Here is a 23,638-nt window from a genome sequence, read left to right on the forward strand (position 1 = left end):
GAGGGAGATAGTAAAAGCACAACTTCAGGCAATACCAATGAGACGGAAACATGGAAGGTGCCTAAAGAAGCCAGGGTGGCTATCTAAAGAACTTTTAACTGAGTTAAGATTAAAAAAGGATGTGTACAAAAAATGGAAAAGGGGGGAAACCACCAAAGAGGAATTCAAACAAATAGCCAGCACGTGTAGACACAAAGTCAGAAAAGCTAAAGCACAGAATGAACTCAGGCTTGCTAGAGAGGTTAAAAGCAACAAAAAAGGCTTTTATGGGTATGTTCGTAGCAAAAGGAAGAACAAAGAAACAGTGGGGTCACTCAGAGGAGAAGATGGTGAAATGCAAACAGGGGACACAGAAAGGGCTGAACTCCTCAATGCCTTCTTTGCCTCAGTCTTCTCCGATAAAGAAAACAATGCCCGACCTGAAGAATTTGGAGCAAATGATTCAGCAAAGGAAACACAGCCCGGAATAACTAAGGAGATAGTACAAGAATACTTGGCTAGTTTAGATGTATTCAAGTCTCCAGGGCCAGATGAACTGCATCCAAGAGTATTAAAAGAACTGGCAGATGTGATCTCAGAACCACTGGCAGTCATCTTTGAGAATTCCTGGAGAACAGGCGAAGTCCGGGCATACTGGAGGAGGGCAAATGTTGTCCCTATTTTCAAAAAAGGGAAAAGAGAGGACCCAAATAATTACCGCCCAGTCAGTCTGACATCAATAAGAGGGAAGATTCTGGAGCAGATCATTAAGCAAACAGTCTGTGAGCACCTAGAAAGGAATGCTGTGATCACCAATAGTCAGCATGGATTTCTGAAAAATAAGTCATGTCAGACTAACCTGAGCTCGTTTTTTGACAGAATTACAAGCATGGTAGATGAAGGGAACGCAGTGGATGTAGCCTACCTTGATTTCAGCAAGGCATTTGACAAGGTGCCCCATGATATTCTTGTAAAGAAGCTGGTAAAATGCGGTCTTGACTATGCTACCACTCAGTGGATTTGTAACTGGCTGACTGACCGAACCCAAAGGGTCTCATCAATGGTTCCTCTTCATCCTGGAGAAGAGTGACTAGTGGGGTGCCACAGGGTTCTGTCTTGGGCCCGGTCTTATTCAACATCTTTATGAACGACTTGGATGATGGACTCAAGGGCATCCTGATCAAATTTGCAGATGACACCAAACTGGGAGGGGTGGCCAACACCCCAGAGGACAGGATCACACTTCAAAACGACCTTGACAGATTAGAGAACTGGGCCAAAACAAACAAGATGAATTTTAACAGGGAGAAATGTAAAGTATTGCACTTGGGCAAAAAAAATGAGAGGCACAAATACAAGATGGGTGACACCTGGCTTGAGAGCAGTACATGTGAAAAGGATCTAGGAGTCTTGGTTGACCACAAACTTGACATGAGCCAACAGTGTGACGCGGCAGCTAAAAAAGCCAATGCAATTCTGGGCTGCATCAATAGGAGTATTGCATCTAGATCAAGGGAAGTAATAGTGCCACTGTATTCTGCTCTGGTCAGACCTCACCTGGAGTACTGTGTCCAGTTCTGGGCACCACAGTTCAAGAAGGACACTGACAAACTGGAACGTGTCCAGAGGAGGGCAACCAAAATGGTCAAAGGCCTGGAAACGATGCCTTATGAAGAACGGCTAAGGGAGCTGGGCATGTTTAGCCTGGAGAAGAGGAGGTTAAGGGGTGATATGATAGCCATGTTCAAATATATAAAAGGATGTCACATAGAGGAGGGAGAAAGGTTGTTTTCTGCTGCTCCAGAGAAGCGGACACGGAGCAATGGTTCCAAACTACAAGAAAGAAGATTCCACCTAAACATTAGGAAGAACTTCCTGACAGTAAGAGCTGTTCGACAGTGGAATTTGCTGCCAAGGTGTGTGGTGGAGTCTCCTTCTTTGGAGGTCTTTAAGCAGAGGCTTGACAACCATATGTCAGGAGTGCTCTGATGGTGTTTCCTGCTTGGCAGGGGGTTGGACTCGATGGCCCTTGTGGTCTCTTCCAACTCTATGATTCTATGATTCTATGAATGGTGGGAGGCACCCAAGGGAACCCCCAGAGGAGGCAGGCTCAGAGCTAGGGGCTTGGTGGTGGGACACTGAGGAGCAGTCAAAGGGAGAAGACAGGGAAGAGGTATCAGATGCTGAAGGGGCAACAGGATTTAGTGAGCAGGAAGAACCTGTGATAGGGAGAAGTTCAGACTCCCCCTCCTGCTGTGTCCAGCTTCCCTCCCCTCTCCCCACCTGTTATCCCAGTACACGCAGAGAAATGAAGAGGGCGGAATACAGATTAGTTGTGTACAGACACAGTTTGAGACTGCTTGGGAAACATCCTGGAGAGGGGGAGCTTTAACGAGGGGAGGAAGGTGGGGACCTTCAGTCCCGGCAACTTCTCCATAGGGGAAAGACCTGCTGGAAGGGGTTGCTGAGGCCACATGGCCAAGCTGTATTTTTGTTTCCCTGAACAGAGTTAATTTCACTGGCACAGGTGAATTGCTGCCATTATTGCTGACCTGCACTTGACTCCTATCCCGACACCTCCAGCTCCTAGAAGCTGTTAGCCTATGACAGCGGCCACACCCCAGAAAACAGCTTGGGCTGGTTGGCTAAACCAGGTAAGGATAGCCAATGGGTCCCAAACCCTCAGTGAGTTAGGAACTTCCCTGGCATGCGAAGACAGGCTTAGGTGGATTGAGTGGACAAGACCAATAGTGGGTTAAACCGTCAAGCAATAGAATGCTTTGTTCAATTTCAGACAGAAAAAGTGGAGGGACAATTGGTGCCATGTAGCCAATCCCAACACTCTTTTTCAATTGGTGTTGATTATATGCGATTTCACATAAGTGTGCTGTGCCATGGAACATAATCCCTCTACAAAACAGTTGCTGCTTGTAATGCAAAGCACAGGCTCTAACTAATGAAGTTTGAGGTTATATGTAATAATGAATACTTAGCAGAGGTGGGTGAGAACTAGAGGAAATGCTCACATAGCAAGTTCAGGTGGATGTACAGTAGCTTGAACCATTGAAAAGACTCCTTGCATACTGCAGTTTATTGTTCTGTGGGCTGGAAACCAGGAAAGCAATTTTCCTCAGAAGTTTGGCCTTTCTAATTCATAAGCCTACATTACTGAGCATGATAATATATTTAAAGCATTAAGGATCTGCTGTATTTCTACTACTATTTTACATTTTTCAGTAATCCTTGGTAATCCCAGAGAGACACAGACACTTTTTGTTCATATTTATACATCACCTTTCAGGTGTTTGGTTTTTTTTTAACTATACAAGGGTAGCTTACATAATTATGATAAAACACATTTAGAATAAATGCTTGTTAAACACAGCAAGCAACAGCAGTGACAAAATCCAGCAGAAGCAATAAAACAATGGCAGCTGCACATCACATTTCGATGCCTGAGGCAAAACATCAAAGGTGCTGCCCGGCTGCTGCTACCACCTCCTTTACCTGGGTTGTGTGGCAGTGCCTGCAAAGCAGCACTGACAGCAGTAGGTTCCAGTGAGATCTTGCGGCGCTCACGTGAGATCTCATGTGGTTTCCCCACCAGCAGGGGTGCTTGGGGTTCTGCCACCAAAGGTGGCTGCCTCAGCCTGCCTGATGTGCACATCTGCCTTACAGCCTCAGCAAAATGTTGACAAATTAAAAAATCTGCTTGTGCCAGAAGGACATCAAATTCTGCACTAGGCACACCCTCCCCACGAGGGGACTACACCTCAAGGTACCACCGCCAAGAAAGCCCTTTGCCTTGTCACCACCCACCTAATTTCAGTGGCTAGGGGACTTCAGAGAGGAAGGCCTTGTATGCCAAACATTAAGTTCAGGAAGCCTCGTGCTGCCCCTGGATCTTACCTGATGAGATCCCTTGCCAGGTTGCAGCCTAGGTGGGTCAAAACAGCAGCACTACTACCTTAAAAGCGTATGAAAAGGTTTGAGAAAGAGTCCCCCAATTCATGTGTGGGTTCAAGGTGGCTGAAGATTGCTGCTGTAATAGGAGGCATCAATGTCTGAGATGGTTTAAAAGTGAAGCACTTTGACTTGTGCCCGAAAGCAGAACAGAAGCTGAAGTACTTGTTTAAGTGGGGAGTTATGTCCTCAGTGGCCAGCTCCAGTAGGAGCCAGCTGTTGTATTTTACAGCAACTTAAATTTCAAAAACAGCCCCAGCCATACACTACTCTGGCTTTCCTGTCAAGGATGGGTGCTACAGAAGCCTCTTAGGCCTCAAATGACAGAGCTCAATGAGGGTCTCCAAATCCAAGACTTGGGGGAAAGGCCACCCCCAAAGCAGTTTGCCTGCCACTTTCTTAGTCCGAAAACCCACCAACAGAGCCTCCAAGTCTGGTTCTTGTCTCCAGGGCCATCTTTAGCCGCCGGGGTGCAAAGATCTGCTCAGCGCCCCGAAATTTAGTTTAGCGAAGCTTCAGTCGTGTCAAAGGTGCCGCTGACCCCGCTGCCGCATAGCAGCTCAATACAATACGTAACATGATATTTCGATGTAAGAGTTAATTTCGCGTGCAGGCGCCGTTGAGAATGGCAAGCGCCGTTTTGAGTCTGACAAGCGCTGCCGTTGTGAATGATAAGCTTTCGCATCTTTGGTAAATGAGCACACAAAGTCGAAAGTCCTTGAGTGAAAGAGTAGGTATACATTTCAGTCATACCTAGGTATATATATGTACTTTGTTTTTCTAGCTTGATCAAAATTATTTATTATTTCATAACAGGTAGATAGTTAAGAGCTTAGGTGGCTTCAGCGGCGGGTGCCTGGCGCCCCCCAGAATTCAGTGCCTGGGTGCCCTGCACCCCTTGCACCCCTGGGTAAAGACGGCCCTGCTTGTCTCCAATCCATTACTGATCCAGACGTCTCCAAAACTGGAGCTGACAGTGAAGTGACTTCAAAGTTGTTCCACCAGTGCCCCTCGCAGAGGGTCTTTGTGCCACAGGCGCACACAACTGCGTCTGGACCACTCGTGGTGGCAATGGGGAAAATGCAGCCAAGTGGGATTCTACAGGGAACCAGATTCACACAAGTAGGACCGATCACTTGGAAACATGCCGAGAACACGGACCACCTCAGCAACCCCGGAAAGCTTTTCCTTATCCTATCCACATCCACATATCGCAAAAGTCTAGCTAGAGAGAAAAGGCACGAAATCGAGACGCTCAGCAGGCGGGTCTCCCGGCGGCGCGCAAAGGCGCCCAGGGCCGGCCAGCCGCGCCGCCCGAGACCGTCCCGGGTCAGCCGCCGCCTCGAAGGGGCGAGAGGGCTCCCCGGGCGGAGCGCCTGCTCCGGAGCGAGCGCGGCGGGGTCGCACACAACCTACTACTCACCGCCGCCGCCGCTTCGGCCGCCCAGCGCCGCTCGAGGAGGAGCATCGGCAGCAGCAGCAGCGCAGCCAGCAGGAGCGCGAGCGGCGGATCCCGCGCGGGGCGGCCCATCCTCGTCCTCCTCTCGCTGCCGAGCCGGACGCTCGCACGTGCGCCGCGGCCCCGATCCTGCGTCCGCCTCCGGCGCCTGCCGAGGAGGAAAGGCGAGCTCGCCGCCCGGCGCCGCTTGTGCGCTGCCCAGGCCCCGCCCCGCCGCCCCGCCCCGGGGGCTGCGGGGGGGGGGGGAGGCGCCAGCCGCTGGCCGAGGGCCGCTCCCGCCGCACTCCGGACCGCGGCCGGCCGAGAGGCGCGCAGCTCCGGGCGCGCGAGGAGAAGCGAGGGCAGGTGAGTCCCTGCCCCGAGCGGCGCCAAGCGCGGAGCTCCCTCTCGTGCAGAAGCCGCTGCCGCCCGGGAGGGCTCGGGGGAGCGGGGAGGGAGCGGGGGTCTCTCCCGGCCGGCCCTGCCCCGCGCGGCGGCCCGTTGCCCTTCTCACGCGCGTGTCTCTCCTCAGTCTGCCTCGCAGGGCGCCTTCCCGTGCGCGGATCCAGGGACGAGGATGAGGCGCCCCCCGCCGCTGCGCGTCGCCCGCCCCACTGGCCGGTAAGTGGCGCCTTCCCCGGGGAGACGGGCCGCTTTTCAGGCTCCCGGCAGCGCTGTAACGATGGCAATTTTGTCTTTTTGTGCAGGATTTCACAAATCACCCTCTTTCTGGGATTGGTGCTGCTGCTTAGTGGTAAGGTGCAAGCTGTAAGTAAAACTTATTGGAAGTGCGTTTCATTTCTATCCCCGCGAGTAACTTCTTTAGAATTAAGCTATTGCCAAAACACTGTCATTGCCCTAGTTTTTGAGGAAAGTGTTTAATTTGTTTTATAAACGGGAATGTTCAGTATGCTTTCTGCTATAGAAGAGTTTTGGATATATTTTTATTTATTTCTGTTCAAAAATGCATGCCTACATCATTTTATTTGTATGCCTCCTTTCCATTGTTAAAACCATGCTCAAAACCCTATTTTTAGGCTTGTACACATGATGTGACTTAAGGAAACAAAAAAGTGACTTGTGTGATTTGCTTCCTAAATGTATTTAAGATGGTTGGGTTAGCATCTTTTCGCTATGTGTGCATATTTGTGCTCTGCATTTAGAGTTTATGCAGAGATTTCTAGGCATACCTGTAGTTATAAAAGTTAATTAAGAGATCTTTCCATTGGCTAAACACACTCATCAGTGGAGGTGCCATTCACACTTGAGCTTAGCCCAAAGCCCTTTCTCTTTACACCTGGAGTTTCAATCACACCCCTTGGACTTTGGATCAATTCACATGATTGTTTAGTGGAAGGTGCAAAGGGGACTAGCTGTGGAGCTGTATTTGTCATTGGGAACCCTGATACCAGAGAGTTCCCAATTACATGGCAGAATTGATGCCCATACATCCTTACCTGTCTTCTGCTGAACACGTGGCAGAGGGGGTATGCACAACCCTGCTCCCCGTTTCTGAGTTGCATGCATGGGGTTTCCTAGGATTAAAGCCCCATTCTAGATAAGAAGTAACTGGGGGCGAGGGCAAGACATGAAGATGACCATCTAGGGCTTCTGTCCCTTAAAATTCGGGTGGTGAAGCTTTTCTCAGCATTGCAGCTGTGTGTTTATTTGGTTACCAGTATCATCCTAAGGGCTTTTTTTCAGCTGAAACTCACCAGAACTCACTTCCAGCACCTCTCAGGTGAGTTCCGGCATCTCTCAGGTGGGCACCATTGCCAGTCTAAGAGAAAGAGTTAATGGTGAGTTCTGGCACCTCTTTTTCTAGAAAAATAGCGCTGATCATACTAGTATTTGTATCAGCTTGATTCCTGTTTGAACCTGGTGTTTCTTACTGGCATTAAAAGTGATGTTTCTCTTTGTTTCCCTTCCCATTTAGCACTGAAAGTTTGGCTAAACTAAATATTTTGAGCTGCTCTTGTACAAATATATGTTTATAAATGAACTCTTTCTGAATTCTTCATAGTGCTATCTATTTACTTACCATGACTCTTTTTTTATTTTGTTCACTGCTCCTGCCCCATGAAATGGGCACACAGCATGGAGCCAATATAGGCATGCTGCTAAAGGAGCCCACATGCTGCTTCAGTACATGGGGCTGTGTACTGCTGCCCAAAGACAGGGCCAGCCCAAGATATTTGGGCACAAATTGGGCCATGCCCTACCAGGGAGGAAGGGGTGAGTGGAGATCTCCATCAGGAAGTAAGGGGGGGGGGGAATAAAGACCTATACTGGGAACAAGGGGGTGAGTGGAGATCTACATTAGGAACAAGATTTACCCAAAGGTTGAAGTGGGAATCTAAGGCTGTTCGCGGGGGGCGGGGGCGGGGAAGGAAGGGGCCCACTCTGAATCAGCTTGGGGCAGAGTCTAGGAAACTTCAGAAGGCAGCCCCCACCATTTCCTCCCTGGGGGTGGGGGGGAGACCAGCGGTGCCTCCTATTTGCCAAGAGGCTGCTGTAGAGGTGGCATGGCGGGGACTGCCAAGGTGATGGCAAATCTGGCCTCCAAGGACTGTGTAGATCTCCTGTCCCTGTGGATCCTGCCGCCAGAGGCAGCTGCCTCACCTTGCCTCATGTCTGCTCGTGTCACTGGATGAAATGAAGTGGAGCCCTGTATGCCAAGAGGGGCAGAGCGGGATTCCAATGCAGGAAAGCATACAAAAGTGGTTTTTCGTCCTGCAAGGAATACTTGAGTAGTAAGCTGGTAGCCTGTGAACTTCTTGCTACCTCAGTGCCTTCTAACTTATGGCAAATTCTTTTTGTTTGTTTGTTTATTCAAGAAAAATAAAATACAAAATCCATATACATGAAAATAAAAAACAACAATTTACACCCGTGTGGCTTCCCTCCACCACACCACAACTCAACATCTTTTATGTTATAAATACTTTAACATTGTGTCTTGTAATAATCAATATATATCCATCATTAATTTTACCTTCGTTTGAAACATCTTTATATACTTATTCTATGCATATCAATATGTTATTCTTAGAACAGTGTTTTTTCATATAGTCCTCAAAACATTGTCATTCCTTCCTTAAATTCTGGTTGGACTGATTTCTTATAGCTGCCATTAATTTAACCATTCTTATGAATTCAAATACTTTACTTATCCAATCTTCCTTAGTGGGAATAATGTCTCCTTTCCAGTTTCTAGCAAGTGGCTGTGGAGTATAAAAATAGCCTTTTCTTATCCTGTGGGATGTCATTTCCTATAATGCCCAATAGAAACGCCTCAGATTTCTTTTCTATAGAGGTTTTGAACATCTTTTTAAATTCATCATGAATACACCCCCAGAAACCTTTAACTTTCTCACAGCCCCACCATACATGAAACATTGCCCCCTCTGCTTTATTACATTTCCAACATAGATTGGATCTTAGTTTATAAATCTTGGCTAGTTTGGAGGGTGTCATATTACCACCTATATAACATTTCATCAAATTTTCCTTGATGGTGTAACAGGCGGTAAATCTGATGTCTGACCTCCACTGTCTTTCCCACTGTTCCATCTATATTGTGTAGCCGATGTCCTGGGCCCATTTTACCATAACATCTTGTACTTGCTCATCTTTCAGGTTCCATTCCACAGTTAGCTCCTCACTTTCCAGTCTTGTAACCTTTGGTTCCTCAGTTCAGTATTCTTCATGTTTCATGCCTCTTAGCTATTGGAAGTTCAACAAATTTAATTTTGGACAGAATTATAAGGAGCAACATAGCATCCCACAAATTGTTTCTATGGTGGTGGTGTGTGGCAGGCTTTGGACTGGTTGTATTTCATATGGCTACATTGCTGTGCCCTGGCTTAAGTGGCCACAAACTCACCCCCTTATAGAGGAAGTAGCATGGTGGTAACTAGTCGTAAGGACTTAAAAGTCTGCATCTCCCTGAACAAAGGCACAAAAAAGAAATAAGGGAAATCCATTCACATGTGTATTGAGTTAATGAACATCTTCCTGAGTGCGGCTTACTCTGAGCTATAAAATAAGAAGTGGGTAGATTGGAATGTGTAACTCCCCTTCAGAATTGGGACGCTGGGGGTTTCAGAGCATGGGAAACCTGCAGCTCTTCCTTGGGCCATCAGCCAAGACTGTCTGCTGGATACAGCCCAAACATTTTCCTAGAACTATGTTTAGAAATCTTAACAGACTTGTGTGTTTTAAAAGTAAAGTAGCAAAATAACTTCCTCCACAGAACCAAACACTTGGGAATGAAATAGGTTCTGCTGCTCCAAAATGTTCTCCTTTATATTCAAGCATAATTGCAGGTCCAGTCAGTAATCTCTGTGGAAGTATGTCTTCATATAGTCATAGAAATGTAGGGTTGGAAGAGACCCTAAGGGTGATTTAGTCCAACCCCCTGCAATGCAGGAGTCTCAGCTAAAACATCAATGGCAGATTGTCATCCAATCTTCTTCAAAACCTGCAAGGAACGAGAGGCCACCACCTTCTCAAGGGAGTCCATTCCACTGTCAAACAGCACTTGCTGTCAGAAATTTCCTCCTGATGTTTAGTCAGAATCTCCTTTCTTATAAATTGATTCCATTGGTTCAGGTTCTACCTTCCAGAGCAGGAGAAAACAACATTGCTCCATCTTCCATGTGACAGCCCTTCAGATATTTGAAGATGGCTATCATATCTCCTCAGTCTCCCCTTCTCCAGGCTACATATACCCAACTTCCTCAACTGTTCCTCTTAAGGCTAAGTTACCAGACCCATGAATTATTTTGGTTGCCCTCTGCACACTTTCCAGCTTGACAATATCCTTCTTAAATTGTGGTGCCCAGAATTGGACACAGTATTCCAGGTGTGGTCTGACCAAGGTAGAATACAGTGGTATTATGAGTTCTCTTTATCTGGACACTTATTCTTCTTCTTTGGCGATCACTCATAGCTGGGTAAGATTGTCTTCCATAAACACGGTTTTAACAATGAGTCCGTAAGTTACTGTGGAGGCCAATTCTGAATCCACACATCCTTCCACAGTGGGGACATTGGTTTCCGGGTGGGAATTGGTCACAGTGAGAATTTGCCAAGCGTGCCTTCCTCTTAGCACGTTTCTCCCTTTTGTCCTGAGTTTGAGTGTCTTCAAAGCCCATGACGCCTTTGGTAAAGGCTGTTCTCCAATTGGAGTTCTCACAGGCCAGTATTTCCCAATTATTGGTGTTTAAACTACATTTTTAAAATATTTGCCTTGAGAAAGTCTTTAAACCTCTTTTGTTGACCACCAGCATTACACTTTCCACTTTTAAGTTCGGAATAGAGTAGTTGCTTTAGAAGACGATAATCAGGCATCCACACAACATGACCACTCCAATGAAGTTGATGTTGAAGCATCATCGATTCCACACGGGTGATCTTTGCTTCTTCTTCTTTTTTAATAATATTTTATTAGGTTTTATGAATAAACATAAAAAACGAAAAAACACATACACAAAAATATAAAATTACGAAATACAAAAAAGAGTTTCAGACATTTAACTTATAAAGAAGAAAAAAAGACAAAAAAGCAAAAAACAAAAATTCCTCTTTTTAAATTCTCATCTTTGATTCACTTATTTTCCTGACTTCCTCACATCTCCCTTTTTTATATCCCTTTTGAAAATTGATTCAGCAAATTCATATCCAATTAACTTATCTATTATCAATCCAATCTTATTTTTAACCTTGTTCCTATAACCCCTTCAATTCATTTCAGTGTCATCAACATTCAAAAATTTTACAATGTTTCTGTAAATAGATTTTAAATTTCCTCCAATCTTCTTCCACCAACTCTTCTCCCTGGTCTCGGATTCTGCCAGTCATTTCCGCCATTTCCATATAGTCCATTACTTGCATCTGCCATTCTTCCAGAGTGGGTAGGTCTTGTGTCTTCCACTGCTTTGTGATGAGTATTCTTGCTGCTGCTGTAGCATACATAAAGAAAGTTCTATCCTTCTTTGACACCAATTGGCCGACTATGCCCAGGAGAAAGGCCTCTGGTTTCTTAGGGAAAGTGTACTTAAGTACCTTCTTCAGTTCATTATAGATCATCTCCCAGAAAGCCTTAATCCTTGGGCACGTCCACCAAAGGTGAAAGAATGTACCTTCAATTTCTTTACATTTCCAGCATTTATTATCGGGCAAATGATAAATTTTTGCAAGCTTGACTGGGGTCATGTACATCATTTTCATAATATTCTCTCTTAGGGCATTGCATGCCGTAAATTTAATCCCGGTGGTCCACAACTTCTCCCAGTCAGCAAACATGATATTATAACCTATATCTTGTGCCCATTTTATCATTGCCGATTTTACTGTTTCTTCCTCAGTGTTCCATTTCAGCAGCAAATTATACATTCTTGATAGAATCTTAGCATTGGGTTCTAGCAATTCTGTTTCTAACTTTGATCTTTCCACCTGGAAACCCACTTTTTATCCTGGTTAAAAACCTCTCTTATTTGAAAATAGTGTAACCAGTCTTGCACCTTCTCTTTAAGCTTCTCATAACTCTGCAATTTCAAATTGTCACCTTCCTGTTCTAAAATTTCCCAGTATTTTGGCCACTTGGCCTCCATATTAAGTTTTTTCAAAGCTTTCGCTTCCATAGGTGAAAGCCACCTTGGGGTTTTACTCTCCAAAAAGTCTTTGTATCTAATCCAGACATTAAACAATGCTTTCCTGACAATATGGTTTTTAAATGCCTTATGCGCTTTTACCTTGCCATACCACAATTATGCATGCCACCGAAATCCATTATCATACCCCTCAAGATCTAAAACATCTGTGTTTTCAAGAAGTAGCCATTCCTTCAGCCAGCAAAAAGCTGCTGATTCATAATAGAGTTTCAAGTCTGGCAGGGCAACCCCCCCCCTAACTTTGGCATCTGTAAGTATCTTATATTTTATTCTGGGCTTTTTGCCCTGCCAGACAAATCTAGATATATCTCTCTGCCACTTCTTAAAGCAATCCATCTTGTCAATAATTTGCAATGATTGAAATAAAAATAACATTCTCGGCAATACATGCATCTTGATAACAGCAATACGACCCAGCAAGGAAAGCTTCAAATTTGACCAAATTTCTAGATCTTTTTTGACTTCTGACCAACATTTCTCATAATTGTCTTTAAATAGGTTCACATTCTTAGCGGTCATATTCACCCCCAGGTATTTTACCTTTTTTACCAATGTTAAATCTGTCTCCTTCTGAAACCTCTCCCTCTCTATTGGTGTCAAATTCTTATCCAAAACCTTAGTTTTTAACTTATTCAGCTTAAAACCTGCTACTTGACCAAATTTCTGGATTACTTCTAAGGCCCTCTTGGTGCTAGTTTCTGGCTCTTGCAATGTCAATACTAGGTCATCTGCAAAGGCCTTAAGTTTATATTGTTTAACTCCGACCTGAATACCCTGAATCAACTGGTCCCTTCTAATCATATTCAGCAAAACCTCCAGAACCGAAATAAAGAGCAATGGGGAAATTGGGCAGCCTTGTCGTGTCCCTTTCTCTATTTTAAATTCCTCTGTCACAACATTGTTAACTATCAGTTTGGCCTTTTGTTCAGAATAAATTGCACCTATACCATTTTCAAAGTTTTGTCCGACCCCCATCCCCTGAAGATTCTTCTTCATAAAGCTCCAGGAAATATTGTCAAAGGATTTCTCCGCATCTACAAATATCAACACTGCTTTAGTGTTGATATTCACCTGCAGTTTTTCTAGGATATTAATTATGTTCCTCATATTGTCAGATAAATGTCTGCCAGGGAGGAAGCCTGCCTGATCTTTATGTATAACCTCTGCCAATACTCTTTTCAGTCTTTTAGCCAAGATGTCAGCAAAAAATTTATAATCCACATTAAGCAAGGATATGGGGCGTTAGTTCTTGAGTTGTGTCTTTTCAGACTCAGTTTTTGGTATAAGTGTGATATGGGCTTCTTTCCACGACTCAGGCGCTTTTTTTCCCTCCATAATATCATTGCACACCTCTTTTAATGGTTGAATTAGGTAGTCTTTCAAAGTTCTATAGTATTTAGAGGTCAATCCATCAGGCCCTGGAGATTTGCCTAATTGCATGTTCTGAATCGCACCTTCCACCTCTTGTTCAGTTATTTTATGATTCAATAGCACTTTGTTTTCTTGAGAGATTTTTTGTAATCCATTAACTTTCAAAAATTGGTCAATTTTTGTCTCAATCTGTGGCCCTTGTGTATAAAGTTGTTTAAAGTATCTCTGGAAGCAACTTCTCTTTTTTTTTGTGCATAATTTTTATTGGTTTACAAAATCAAAATACAAACAAACATAACAATTCTCTACATATTCTATAAGAAGATGACTTCCTTCAGTCTTACCACGAATCGTCCATACTACTAATAAACATTATTTCTGCGTTTCTTTGTTTGTAATGCCATAAGTCATTTCCATTTGTACATTTCCTTTTGGACATTACCCTTTACCTCTTACAGAGCATCTTTGAAACCCACCAGAGTTATCTGATCATCAATTAGATTTTCCAGATATTTTGTGAAACTTTCCCAGTCTTTGACAAACCTCTGATCCTTTATGTATCTGATTTTTCCTGTCAACCTGTCCATCTCCGCATATTCTAATAATTTCGATCTCCAATCCTCCAATGACGATATACCCTCTAATTTCCAATTTTTGGCTATTAAGACCCTTGCTGCTGTTGTTGCATATTGGAATAGCTTATGATCTTTCTTCTTGATCTCCCTTCCCACCAGACCCAGCAGGAACGCCTCCGGTCTTTTAACAAAGGTATATTTTAACATTTTCTTCATTTCATTATATATACTCTCCCAAAACCCTTTAACCTTTTGGCATTCCCACCACATATGGTAGAAAGTTCCCTCCTTTTCCCTGCACTTCCAACATTTATTGCTAGATCCGTACATTCTTGCTAGTTTTGCAGGGGTCAGATACCAGCGATAGAACATTTTCATTAGATTCTCTTTTAATAACACACAGGCCGTGAATTTAAGGTGTTGGTTCCAGAGTTTTTCCCACTCTTCGAAATAGATATTGCGACCCAGATCTCTAGCCCAATGTATCATTACTGCCTTAACTTCCTCGTCAACTAGGTTCCAATCCAATAATTGTTTATACATTTTGGACAGAGTTTTTGTATTATTTTCCAAAATCTCAGTTTGAAATCTAGAACTCTTGTCAGCATAACCTTTATCTTTAACATCTTTCCTAAACATTCCGTTTATCTGATGGTAATGCAGCCAGTCATACACTTGGGACTTAACCTGGTCGTACGGCCTCGTTTTCCACTTTCCTTCCTCCTTCATTAATAGTTGTTCGTAAGTTACCCATTTGGCTCTCCTATCGCTCTTTTTAACCGCCATAGCTTCTAGTGGTGACAGCCATTGTGGCGTTTTAGGTTCCAAAACATCTCTGTACCTTTCCCACACTTCCATTAGAGGGCCCCTGAAGATGTGATTTCCAAATTCTTTGTGCACTTTCTTCCTCTCATGCCACAAGTATGCGTGCCACCCGAATCGATTATCGTGGCCTTCTAAGTCTAGCACTTCCGCCTCTTCTAGTTTTATCCATGTTTTGACCCAGCACAGGCATGATGCCTCAAAATATAATTTCAAGTCTGGCAGGGCGAAGCCTCCTCTTTCTTTAATATCCGTTAATAGTTTAAATTTTATTCTCGGCTTCCTTCCCTGCCAGATAAATTTGGAAATCTCCCTGTGCCAGGTTTTGAATATTTTTGTGCCTTTGATCACCGGGATGTTTTGAAAATAAAATAGTATTCTTGGAAGTACCGACATTTTAATTGTGGCTATTCTACCCCAGAATGACAGTTTAAGTCTGCCCCACGTTTCTATATCTTTTTTGACTCTTTTCCACGTTGTTTCATAGTTGTTTTTAAATAAATCTATGTTCTTAGACGTTACCCATATGCCCAGATATTTCACTTTTTTGGTTACTTCTATTTCTGTTTCTCTTTGTAGTTCCTCGATTTTATCTGCCGACATATTTTTAGTTATTATTTTTGTTTTCCTTTTATTTAATTTAAAGCCCGTTACTTCCCCATATTGATCAAGTTCTGCCAATACCTCTTTTATTGAGTCGAGTGGATCTTCCATTGTTACAACCAGGTCGTCTGCGAAAGCCTTAGTCTTATATTCGTGTTGACCGACCCTGATTCCTTTGATTTCTTTATTATCTCTAATGGAATTAAGTAGAACCTCTAGTATCATTATAAATAATAATGGGGACAGCGGGCATCCTTGTTCCTTTGGTTACTATTATTTCGGTCGACTCCACATTATTTATTATTAATCTTGCTCTTTGTTCGGTATAAATTGCTTTTATCCCATTGTAAAATTCAGTACCTACTTCCATATATTCCAATTGTTTCAGCAGGAATTCCCAGTTTACATTGTCGAACGCTTTTTCAGCGTCCACAAATAACAATAAACCTTCTTTGTCGCATCTTTCTGTTAAGTATTCTATAATATTGATAACATTCCTTATGTTATCTTTCATTTGCCTTCTTGGCAGAAAGCCGGCTTGGTCTTTATGAATACTTTCTACCAATACAGTTTTTAGTCTCCTTGCCAGGACTCCTGTAAAAATCTTATAATCTATGTTTAACAGGGAGATCGGTCTATAATTTTTAATTTGTTCTAGGTCTGAATCTTGTTTGGGGATTAGTGTAATCAATGCCTCCTTCCACGTCTCTGGTATTTCTCTTTCCTTAAGAATGTTGTTCATCACTTCTTGTAGTGGATTCACCAATACCGATTCCAACTCTTTATAGTATCTACTGGTTAACCCATCTGGGCCTGGGGCTTTCCCATTTTTTAGGTCTGTTATTATTGCTTTAATTTCTTCTGTCTCGATTGGGGCGTTTAACTCTTCTTTTGCAGCTGTAGTAATTTTGTTAATATTTTTGGATTTTAGATATCTCTCTATTTTTCTCGTCATATTTTTTCCTGTATTTTTAAAGAGTCCTCCATAGAAGTCCGTAAAGGCTCTCCTTATTTCTTTTGGCTTGTTTATCTCTACTCCTTCCACCACTATCTTATTTATTATACTCTGTTCTTTCCTTTTTTTCAATTGCCACGCTAAAAGCTTCCCTGGTTTGTTGGCATATTCAAAATTCTTCTGTCTCAATCTTTTAACCTTCCATTCTATCTCTCTATTTATCAGCATTGCGTATTGGGCTTGTAGTACCTTGATATTTTCTTTTATTTTCTTATTTTTTGGGTTTTGACTTAATTTCTGTTCATTCTCCATTATTTGTTGTGCGATTTCTTTTTTTCCTTTTTCCCTCTTTTTATTTTTAATTACGCTCTGTTGGATAAAGAAACCCCGCATCACCGCCTTGCCTGCATCCCAGACCACCCTTGGCTTTGTACCTTTGCCTAAGTTGTCCTCAAAATATTCTTTTAGTCTATTTTGGGCCTTTTCTACTATCTCTTGGTCATCCAACAGATAGTCCTTTAACTTCCATCTATTTAATCTGCTTTCTTGCCCTTTCAATTCCATTTTTACTGGGTTGTGGTCTGAGATTGTTCTGGCCTGGATCTCTACCTTTTTCGATCTTAAAACTAATTCTTTCGAAATCCAAATCTGATCCAGTCTTGATAGTGACTCGTTGGGTTCTGAATGGAAGGTGTATTGTTTTTCCAGGGGGTATTTATATCTCCAAATATCCACTAAGTTGCAGTTTTGGACCAGGGAAAAGAAAGTTCTGGGTAACTTCCCTTCTTTACCTTTGGTATTCCTTTGTCTGTCTGACTCTAACGACACCACACCGTTCATGTCTCCCAACAATATAATTTTCTGGTCTGCGTAGTCAGATAACTTTTCTTCAAGTCTCCCGTAAAACTCTGATTTATTGTCATTGGGGGCATATATTCCCACTATTATTATCTTTTCTCCCTGCCAGTTAATTTGGACTGCTGATATCCTTCCTTCTTCGTCTTTGAATAATTGTTTCACTTCAATTTGTTTATTAATGTAAATAACTACCCCCCTCTTTTTACTCTGATCTGAGGATATAAATTCATTTCCTAATCTATGATTGATCAAAATTCTTTTGTGCTTCCTCGCTATATGCGTCTCTTGGAGACAAATAACATCTAGGCCTTCCTTCTTCAGAATATACTCAATTTTATTCCTCTTTCCCTTATCGTTCATCCCATTAACATTCCAACTGTAAACCTTTAACACCATTTTGATTTAATTGAGAGAGAGGAAGAGGAGTGGCTGTTGTTTCTTTTTTAGATTTCTTCTTCCGTCACTCCCTCCTCTCCCTCCTCCCCTCCCGAATTCCTCCCTCCTCCCTCCAGGTCCCCCCCGGTTCCCCCCTCCCCTCCCCCACCCCCTCTCCTTTGCGGTTTCAGTTCTTTATATTTCCTCAAAAACTTGTCTGTTTCTTCTGGATTTGACAATTTTTGTCTCTTGCTTCTATATGTAAAGGAGATGCCTTCGGGAAACTCCCACTTAAACTCAATGTTATTCCTTTTGAGTATCTGTACCAATTCTCTATAGGTATCCCTACGTTTTAGGAGCCTAACTGGGATGTCTTTAAAAATCACAATGGTATTCCCTTCAATGTTTAACCTTTTCTCTCTGTTTTTTTGGAGAACCCTATTTCTTATTTCTCTATCCTTAAACACAACTAGGCAGTCTCCTACGATTCTTTTATTCTTTGGTGTCTTAGTTTTTAGTCTGAAAGCCGATTGCACTGCCTTTTCAACCTCTTCTGTTGGTGCTTCCAGCCAGGGAGCTAATTCTATTATTAGTTTCTCTTTTATATTTTCTCCCGGGGCTTCGGGTATCCCTCTCATCCTAAGATTAGACTCCCTCTGTCTTAGTTCATTCATGGCAATCCAGTCTTTCATATCCTCTTGGCTTTTGTTCAAATCCAGAATCTCAGCTCTGATCTTTTCCTCCTCGCGTCTTACATCTCTCACTTCTGCTTTTGTCTTTTTCAAACCTTCCTCCACTGTCTGTGTCCTCCTGAATACCTCTTTCAGTTGACTCTTCAATTCACTAACTGTTTCGTCTAGCTTCTTATCTACTTCCCCTATTCTGTGTTCCACTTGCTCTAGTTTACGCTCTACATTTGTCTCACTCTGTTTTATCTCCGCAAACATTCTCAAAATCTCTGCTCTGAAATCCCCCTCTTGCTTTGATCCTTTCCTTTCCACTGGTGTTCCTCCTTCAGGTCTTTTCCCAGTGTTTGACATTCTTAATGCTAGAGGAGATCTGATACTTAATACTTAGTACAGCAGATAATATGATTACAACACTTTTAAACTGAGATTAGTTTGCCCTGATTAGTTCTACCCCACAGTTTTTTATCCGTCCTTAAATTATTCACGTAAAACCACTTATTCTTTTTCACTGTGTTACACCCTTAGGGATATTCAGATAAACCCACGGGTTTGAGGTTCATATATCTGAAAGTTCATACGTCGGCAGTGGAGATGTACCTTAGATATACCTTAGATTAGCACTGAAAAATTAAAGAGTTATTGAGTATTGTTTGGGTAGGGGGATCAAAAGTTTCCCCGTCAAGAATCCACACCCCCTCTACCTGTGAGAGACCAAGGGTAAGGAAGGGGAGAAAAGGGGAGAAAAAAAGGAGAGAGAAGAGGAGAGAGGGAAGAAGAGGGGGGGAAGGGAGGAGAAGGAGAAATCAGGGGGTAAAGGTGTTGGATTAAGAATGGGGGAGAGAGAAGAAGAGAGGGCTAAATCAAATTGTAAAGTTCTACATGTAATAGTCACTCCGTCCACTAGATGGCGCTCTCTGTCGTTGTATAGCTTAGTTCTGAGGGGGAAGCTCACTGCGTAGAGAGTCTTACAGCACAAACCCCAAACACCCAAAGGATTCGACAACACAAAATAGCGGTGGAGTATCTGAGTAGCGCTGGCTGTCGCTGTTTAGTTCAAGGAAACAAACTCTTTGCACGTGCAAGCCAAGGGTCCAGCTGCGTAAATGGAGGCTGTATCCCAATCCTTAAGCAATCCGCTGAGATCAAGGAGAGTGCTGATAAGCCCAATCTAGCGCTGGGATATCGACAGGTAAACAGTAGCACAGTCACCAAGTTTCCAATCAAATTCGCCTGAGCTGCTGGAGAGGTAAATTTTTATTATTCTTTTTGTTCTTTGTTGTTCTTTTTAAACTGATCGCTAGCCCCTTCTGTTTCCGTTAATGGCGTCTCTCCTCTTCCGCTTTCCGCTGGGCATAGCGCTAAAAAATTGGTGTTTCCCAGCGCTCCTTTTAAGTTGTTTAGACTGTTCAATTTCAGTAACTTCTTCTTCTGTTCCCTGTTTAGACACCTCTTTTTCAGAGGGGGTCCGATATTTAGTGTAAAAGTCTTTTTAGGGAAACAAAATAGTCTCTAGTGGTGGTTCGATATGTTTACCCTTGCTCTGCTGTTTCTCTGCGTGTTTATCAATTCCTGATAAGGGCTGAACCCCTGTGACTTCGCTTTTTACCCGTGACGCTTTAATTCCACAATTGTTAAACCTTTAAGCTTAGTTCTTTCTCCGGGTTTCTTGTGTTTGGAAACGGGGCGCTAATCCCCGGCGAGGGCTGGGCTGTCCTTTGTTGGAGGGGGGGGAGGAAATGGCTGCCTCGGACCTGCTGCCTAGCGCCGCTGTTCTCTTCACCTTTTACAAGGCTACCTGACAGCGGAGCAAGCCGCGTCTGGTCTCCGCTGGCTCCCTGTATCTCCGGACACCCTCCGGACGTGTATCTGGGGTGCTCTCGCCCTTCGGCACCCCCTTTTCCCCCTCCTTACCGGACTGGGTTCGCGCTCACAGCCGAAACCCTTCCACACCGGAAACGCGCACCGCCGGAAGTGTCAAGCAACTTCTAATCTCCTGTGGGTTCTGTATGTTCTTTCCTTCCACCTCAAGATTTGTGACCGTATTTAACTTTTGTCTCTTCTTCAACTGCCACGCTAGCAGCTTCCCGCATTTGTTAACTGATTCAAAAGTCTTTTGTCTCATCTGTTTGATTTTCCATTCAATGTCTTGATTAATCATTTTCATATATTGTACTTGGTGTAATTTAATTTCTCTCAGAATCTCTTGTGATTTTGGTTTAGCTCTAAGTCTCTTCTCTCCTTCTCTTATCTTCTCCAAAATCCTTTCTTTTTTCTCCTCTTGAGTTCTCCTTTTTATTGCGTTCTGTTGTATCAGAAACCCTCTCATTACAGCTTTACTTGCGTCCCAGATTACTCTTTTTTCGACCGATGTCTTCAAATTTATCTCAAAATAGTCCTTTATAGTTTTTTGGGCCTTTTTGGTAATTTCTGTATCTCTAAACAGGGTGTCATTCATCCTCCATCTGAAGGAACCAGTCGGTGTTAATTTCATTTCCATTTTCACAGGGTTATGGTCAGAGCAGATTTTTGGGCAGATTTCCACTTTTTGGATCTTGGGAACCATTCCTCTGGTTATCCAGATTTAGTCAATTCTTGTCCAGGTCTTTTGGGCTTCAGAAAAGAAAGTCCCCTCTCTACCTAGGGGGTTCTTAGTTCTCCAAGAGTCAATCAAGTCCATATTGTCTGTCATTTCAAAAAAGGTTTTCGGTAGTCTTCCATCTTTTGTCACCACCTGTCTTTCTGACTTATTCATATTTGTCGATACCACCCCATTCATATCTCCAAGCATGATGATGTTGTAGTCCATGAAGTCCAACAATGTCTCGTGCAGTTTCTTAAAGAATTCTGATTTCCCCTCATTTGGTGCATAAACCCCTACTATCAAGAGTCTCTCTCCTTGAAATTGTATCTCTATTGCCACAAATCTTCCTTGGTCATCTTTAAAAATAAATTTTGGTGATAAACTTTCTTTTGCATAAATCACATCTCCTCTTTTTTTAACTTTATCTGATGAGATAAATTCTTGGCCTAATCTTTTATTAATTAATACCTTCCTGTGTATTCTGGTCACATGAGTTTCTTGCAGACAAATCAAGTCCAATTTTTCCTTTTTTAATAGATGAAAGATTCTTTTCCTTTTGTCAGGGGAGTTCAAACCACAAATGTTCCAACTTAGTACCAGCAGAGACATTGTGGAGGTTATTCTATTTTCCCTCCAACAGCTCCCAACAATTGTTCTTGGTCTGTGGGTGGTATCATTTTCTCTGATTTATCCAGTCCCAATGGTGTCTTCCCTAAGTCCAAAGCTCCTGGTCTTGGTATCTTCGGTTCTCTTTCCTCTGCCTCTTTTTGTAGGTTTTCTTCTTGGTCTTTCAAAAATCTCACTTTATCTTCCTCTGATCTTATCTTCACCTTTTTCCCTTTATAGGTAAAAGACAGGCCTTGTGGAAACTCCCACCTAAAAATGATGCTGTTTCTTCTTAACAGATACACTAGGTCTCCGTATTTTGCTCTGAGATCTAAAAGATGTTTTGGGATATCTTTAAAAAATTCAATCCTTGCGTCTTCTATCTCCAATGATTTCTGATAGTGAAGGCCCAATATTTTGTCTCTCTCTTCTTTAGATCTGAGTGTGATCAGGCAGTCTCTTGCCCTATTTTTTCTTTCCCCTCTGCCACCTTTACCCAGTCTGAAGGCAGTCACTATCTTAAAATCTTTGTCCTGTTCAAGCCCCCAGAAATCTTCAAATTCCTGTGTCAAAAATTCACTTAAATTATCTTGTTCCTGTTCTGGTACCGACCTGATCCTTAAATTAGTCTGTTTATGTCTCAATTCAATCAAAGACAATTGCGCCTTATGGTCCTCAAGATCTTTATTAATTGGCTGTATCCTTTCTTCTATCGCCTGCACCTTCTCTTTTGCCTCCTCAGCAATTTTTCTTGTCAATTTAGATTCCTGCAGCAAATGGTCAATGGCCTGTGTGTTGGAGCTAATAGTTGTAGTGTTTACATCAATTTTAGCTGACAGTTTTTCCAAAGATCCAAATATTTTGTCTAGTGATGCATTTAGTGTCTCTTCAGAGCCCCCACCTTTTGCTCCAGGCTTCCAAATTCTTCCTTTTCTAAAACAGGTGGGGCTACTACTGATTGTCTTCGTTGCTGCAGCCTGGTTTTTATCTTTGAGGATTTTTCCTGGGATTTTTCCTGTGGTTGAAGTTGATCCATTACTTAATCTTTGAAACTCAAGGTCGCTCTCACAGTTCAGATTCTTTAGTGGTGGGAAAATTTCCTAGCCAGCTGTAATGGAAAGTCGCCAGTTGTATCACAAACCTCCTCTAGGGGAGCTCCTTGGCAACAATGTTCTTTTCAAGATAACCTATTTCTATAGGCAATGGTACCTTCAGTCAAAAGCAACAGTTACCAAGAAAGTCCTTCAGTAATATCAGTTCAGTTGCAGAGTGATCTCATGTAGTAACAATGTCTTTTCCTGCTGTCTCTGGCAGTCCAATATCAGGGATTAAGTGGTGGTCTTTATTTCCCCTCACCCTTTCTCCTTCAATCCAAACTTTCTTCTCCTCCCCCCCACTCTTAGAGGGGGTACTTATTCTGGACATCAAAATTTAACTCCTTTTAACTTAACTTTCCAAGTTCTCAGCTTCAAAAATCTTTGCTTCAGTCCTATCTACAAAACCGGAAGACGGACTTCCTTTTTGCGCCTTCTCGCTTCAGTGCCAAATTCAAGTTCTTTGTGCCGATCAAAGCAAACAAATCCTTTGATCTTCCCCTTTTAAAAGATCTTACTCACGGGTTGTAGTTTTAGAGCCGAATTTTCAAAGGAAAAAGGTCAGCGCTCTCCGGCATCAGCTGTGCAGCTTCGCTCCGCAGAAGTAGCGATTAACTCTCAGCACTGCGCAGCACACCCCCGTCTCGCTCCGGAGCTTTTTGGCAAGCCCCTTTACCGAGCGGGGGGGCAAAGGTGCCCGCCGAGTCCCACGGTCGCAGGCTTTGCTCGCCTGCGGTTTTTGGAAGGGTCTCCGCTTCGCGGCAGCAGATAGACCCGATTTCCGCGGAGCTTCCCCTTCTGTATCAGAAGAAGACCACCATTGCCGTTGGTGCCGCCTCCGGAAGTCCGATCTTTGCTTCTTCCAGTACACTGGCATTAGTTCGCCTGTCTTCCCAAGTGATGTATAAAAATTTTCAGAGACACCGTTGATGTAATCTTTTGAGGAGTTGGAGATGGCGTTTATAAGTGGTCCATGTTTCACAAGCATACAGTAAGGTTGGTAGTAAGCAAGTATTTTGGTTTTCCTGTGAATGTTCTGGTCCTCAAACACT

At 43.1% G+C, this 23,638-nt stretch overlaps 2 protein-coding genes across 3 annotated transcripts in view; one reads left to right on the forward strand and one right to left on the reverse strand.

The window, feature by feature from the left end:
- Window positions 1–5,506, reverse strand: part of COL4A1 (collagen type IV alpha 1 chain) — a 187,056-nt gene extending 181,550 nt beyond the window's left edge. Inside the window, exon 1 of one of the 2 annotated variants that reach the window (XM_083729818.1) lies at window positions 5,369–5,506. In XM_083729818.1, the coding sequence (XP_083585944.1) occupies window positions 5,369–5,473 (105 nt within the window). In that variant the 5' untranslated portion in view covers window positions 5,474–5,506. Of the gene's footprint in view, window positions 1–5,365 lie in introns of both variants that reach the window. The other variant, XM_083729817.1, reaches the window with a different exon arrangement.
- Window positions 5,507–5,641: 135 nt separating this feature from the next.
- Window positions 5,642–23,638, forward strand: part of COL4A2 (collagen type IV alpha 2 chain) — a 181,414-nt gene continuing 163,417 nt past the window's right edge. Inside the window, exons 1-3 of the mRNA XM_083729819.1 lie at window positions 5,642–5,746; window positions 5,913–6,001; window positions 6,088–6,148. Coding sequence (XP_083585945.1) covers window positions 5,958–6,001; window positions 6,088–6,148 — 105 coding nt within the window. The 5' untranslated portion in view covers window positions 5,642–5,746; window positions 5,913–5,957. The remainder of the gene's footprint in view (window positions 5,747–5,912; window positions 6,002–6,087; window positions 6,149–23,638) is intronic.

The sequence above is a fragment of the Podarcis gaigeae genome (assembly GCF_964106915.1).
Source record: "Podarcis gaigeae genome assembly, chromosome: 3".
NCBI lineage: Eukaryota > Metazoa > Chordata > Lepidosauria > Squamata > Lacertidae > Podarcis > Podarcis gaigeae.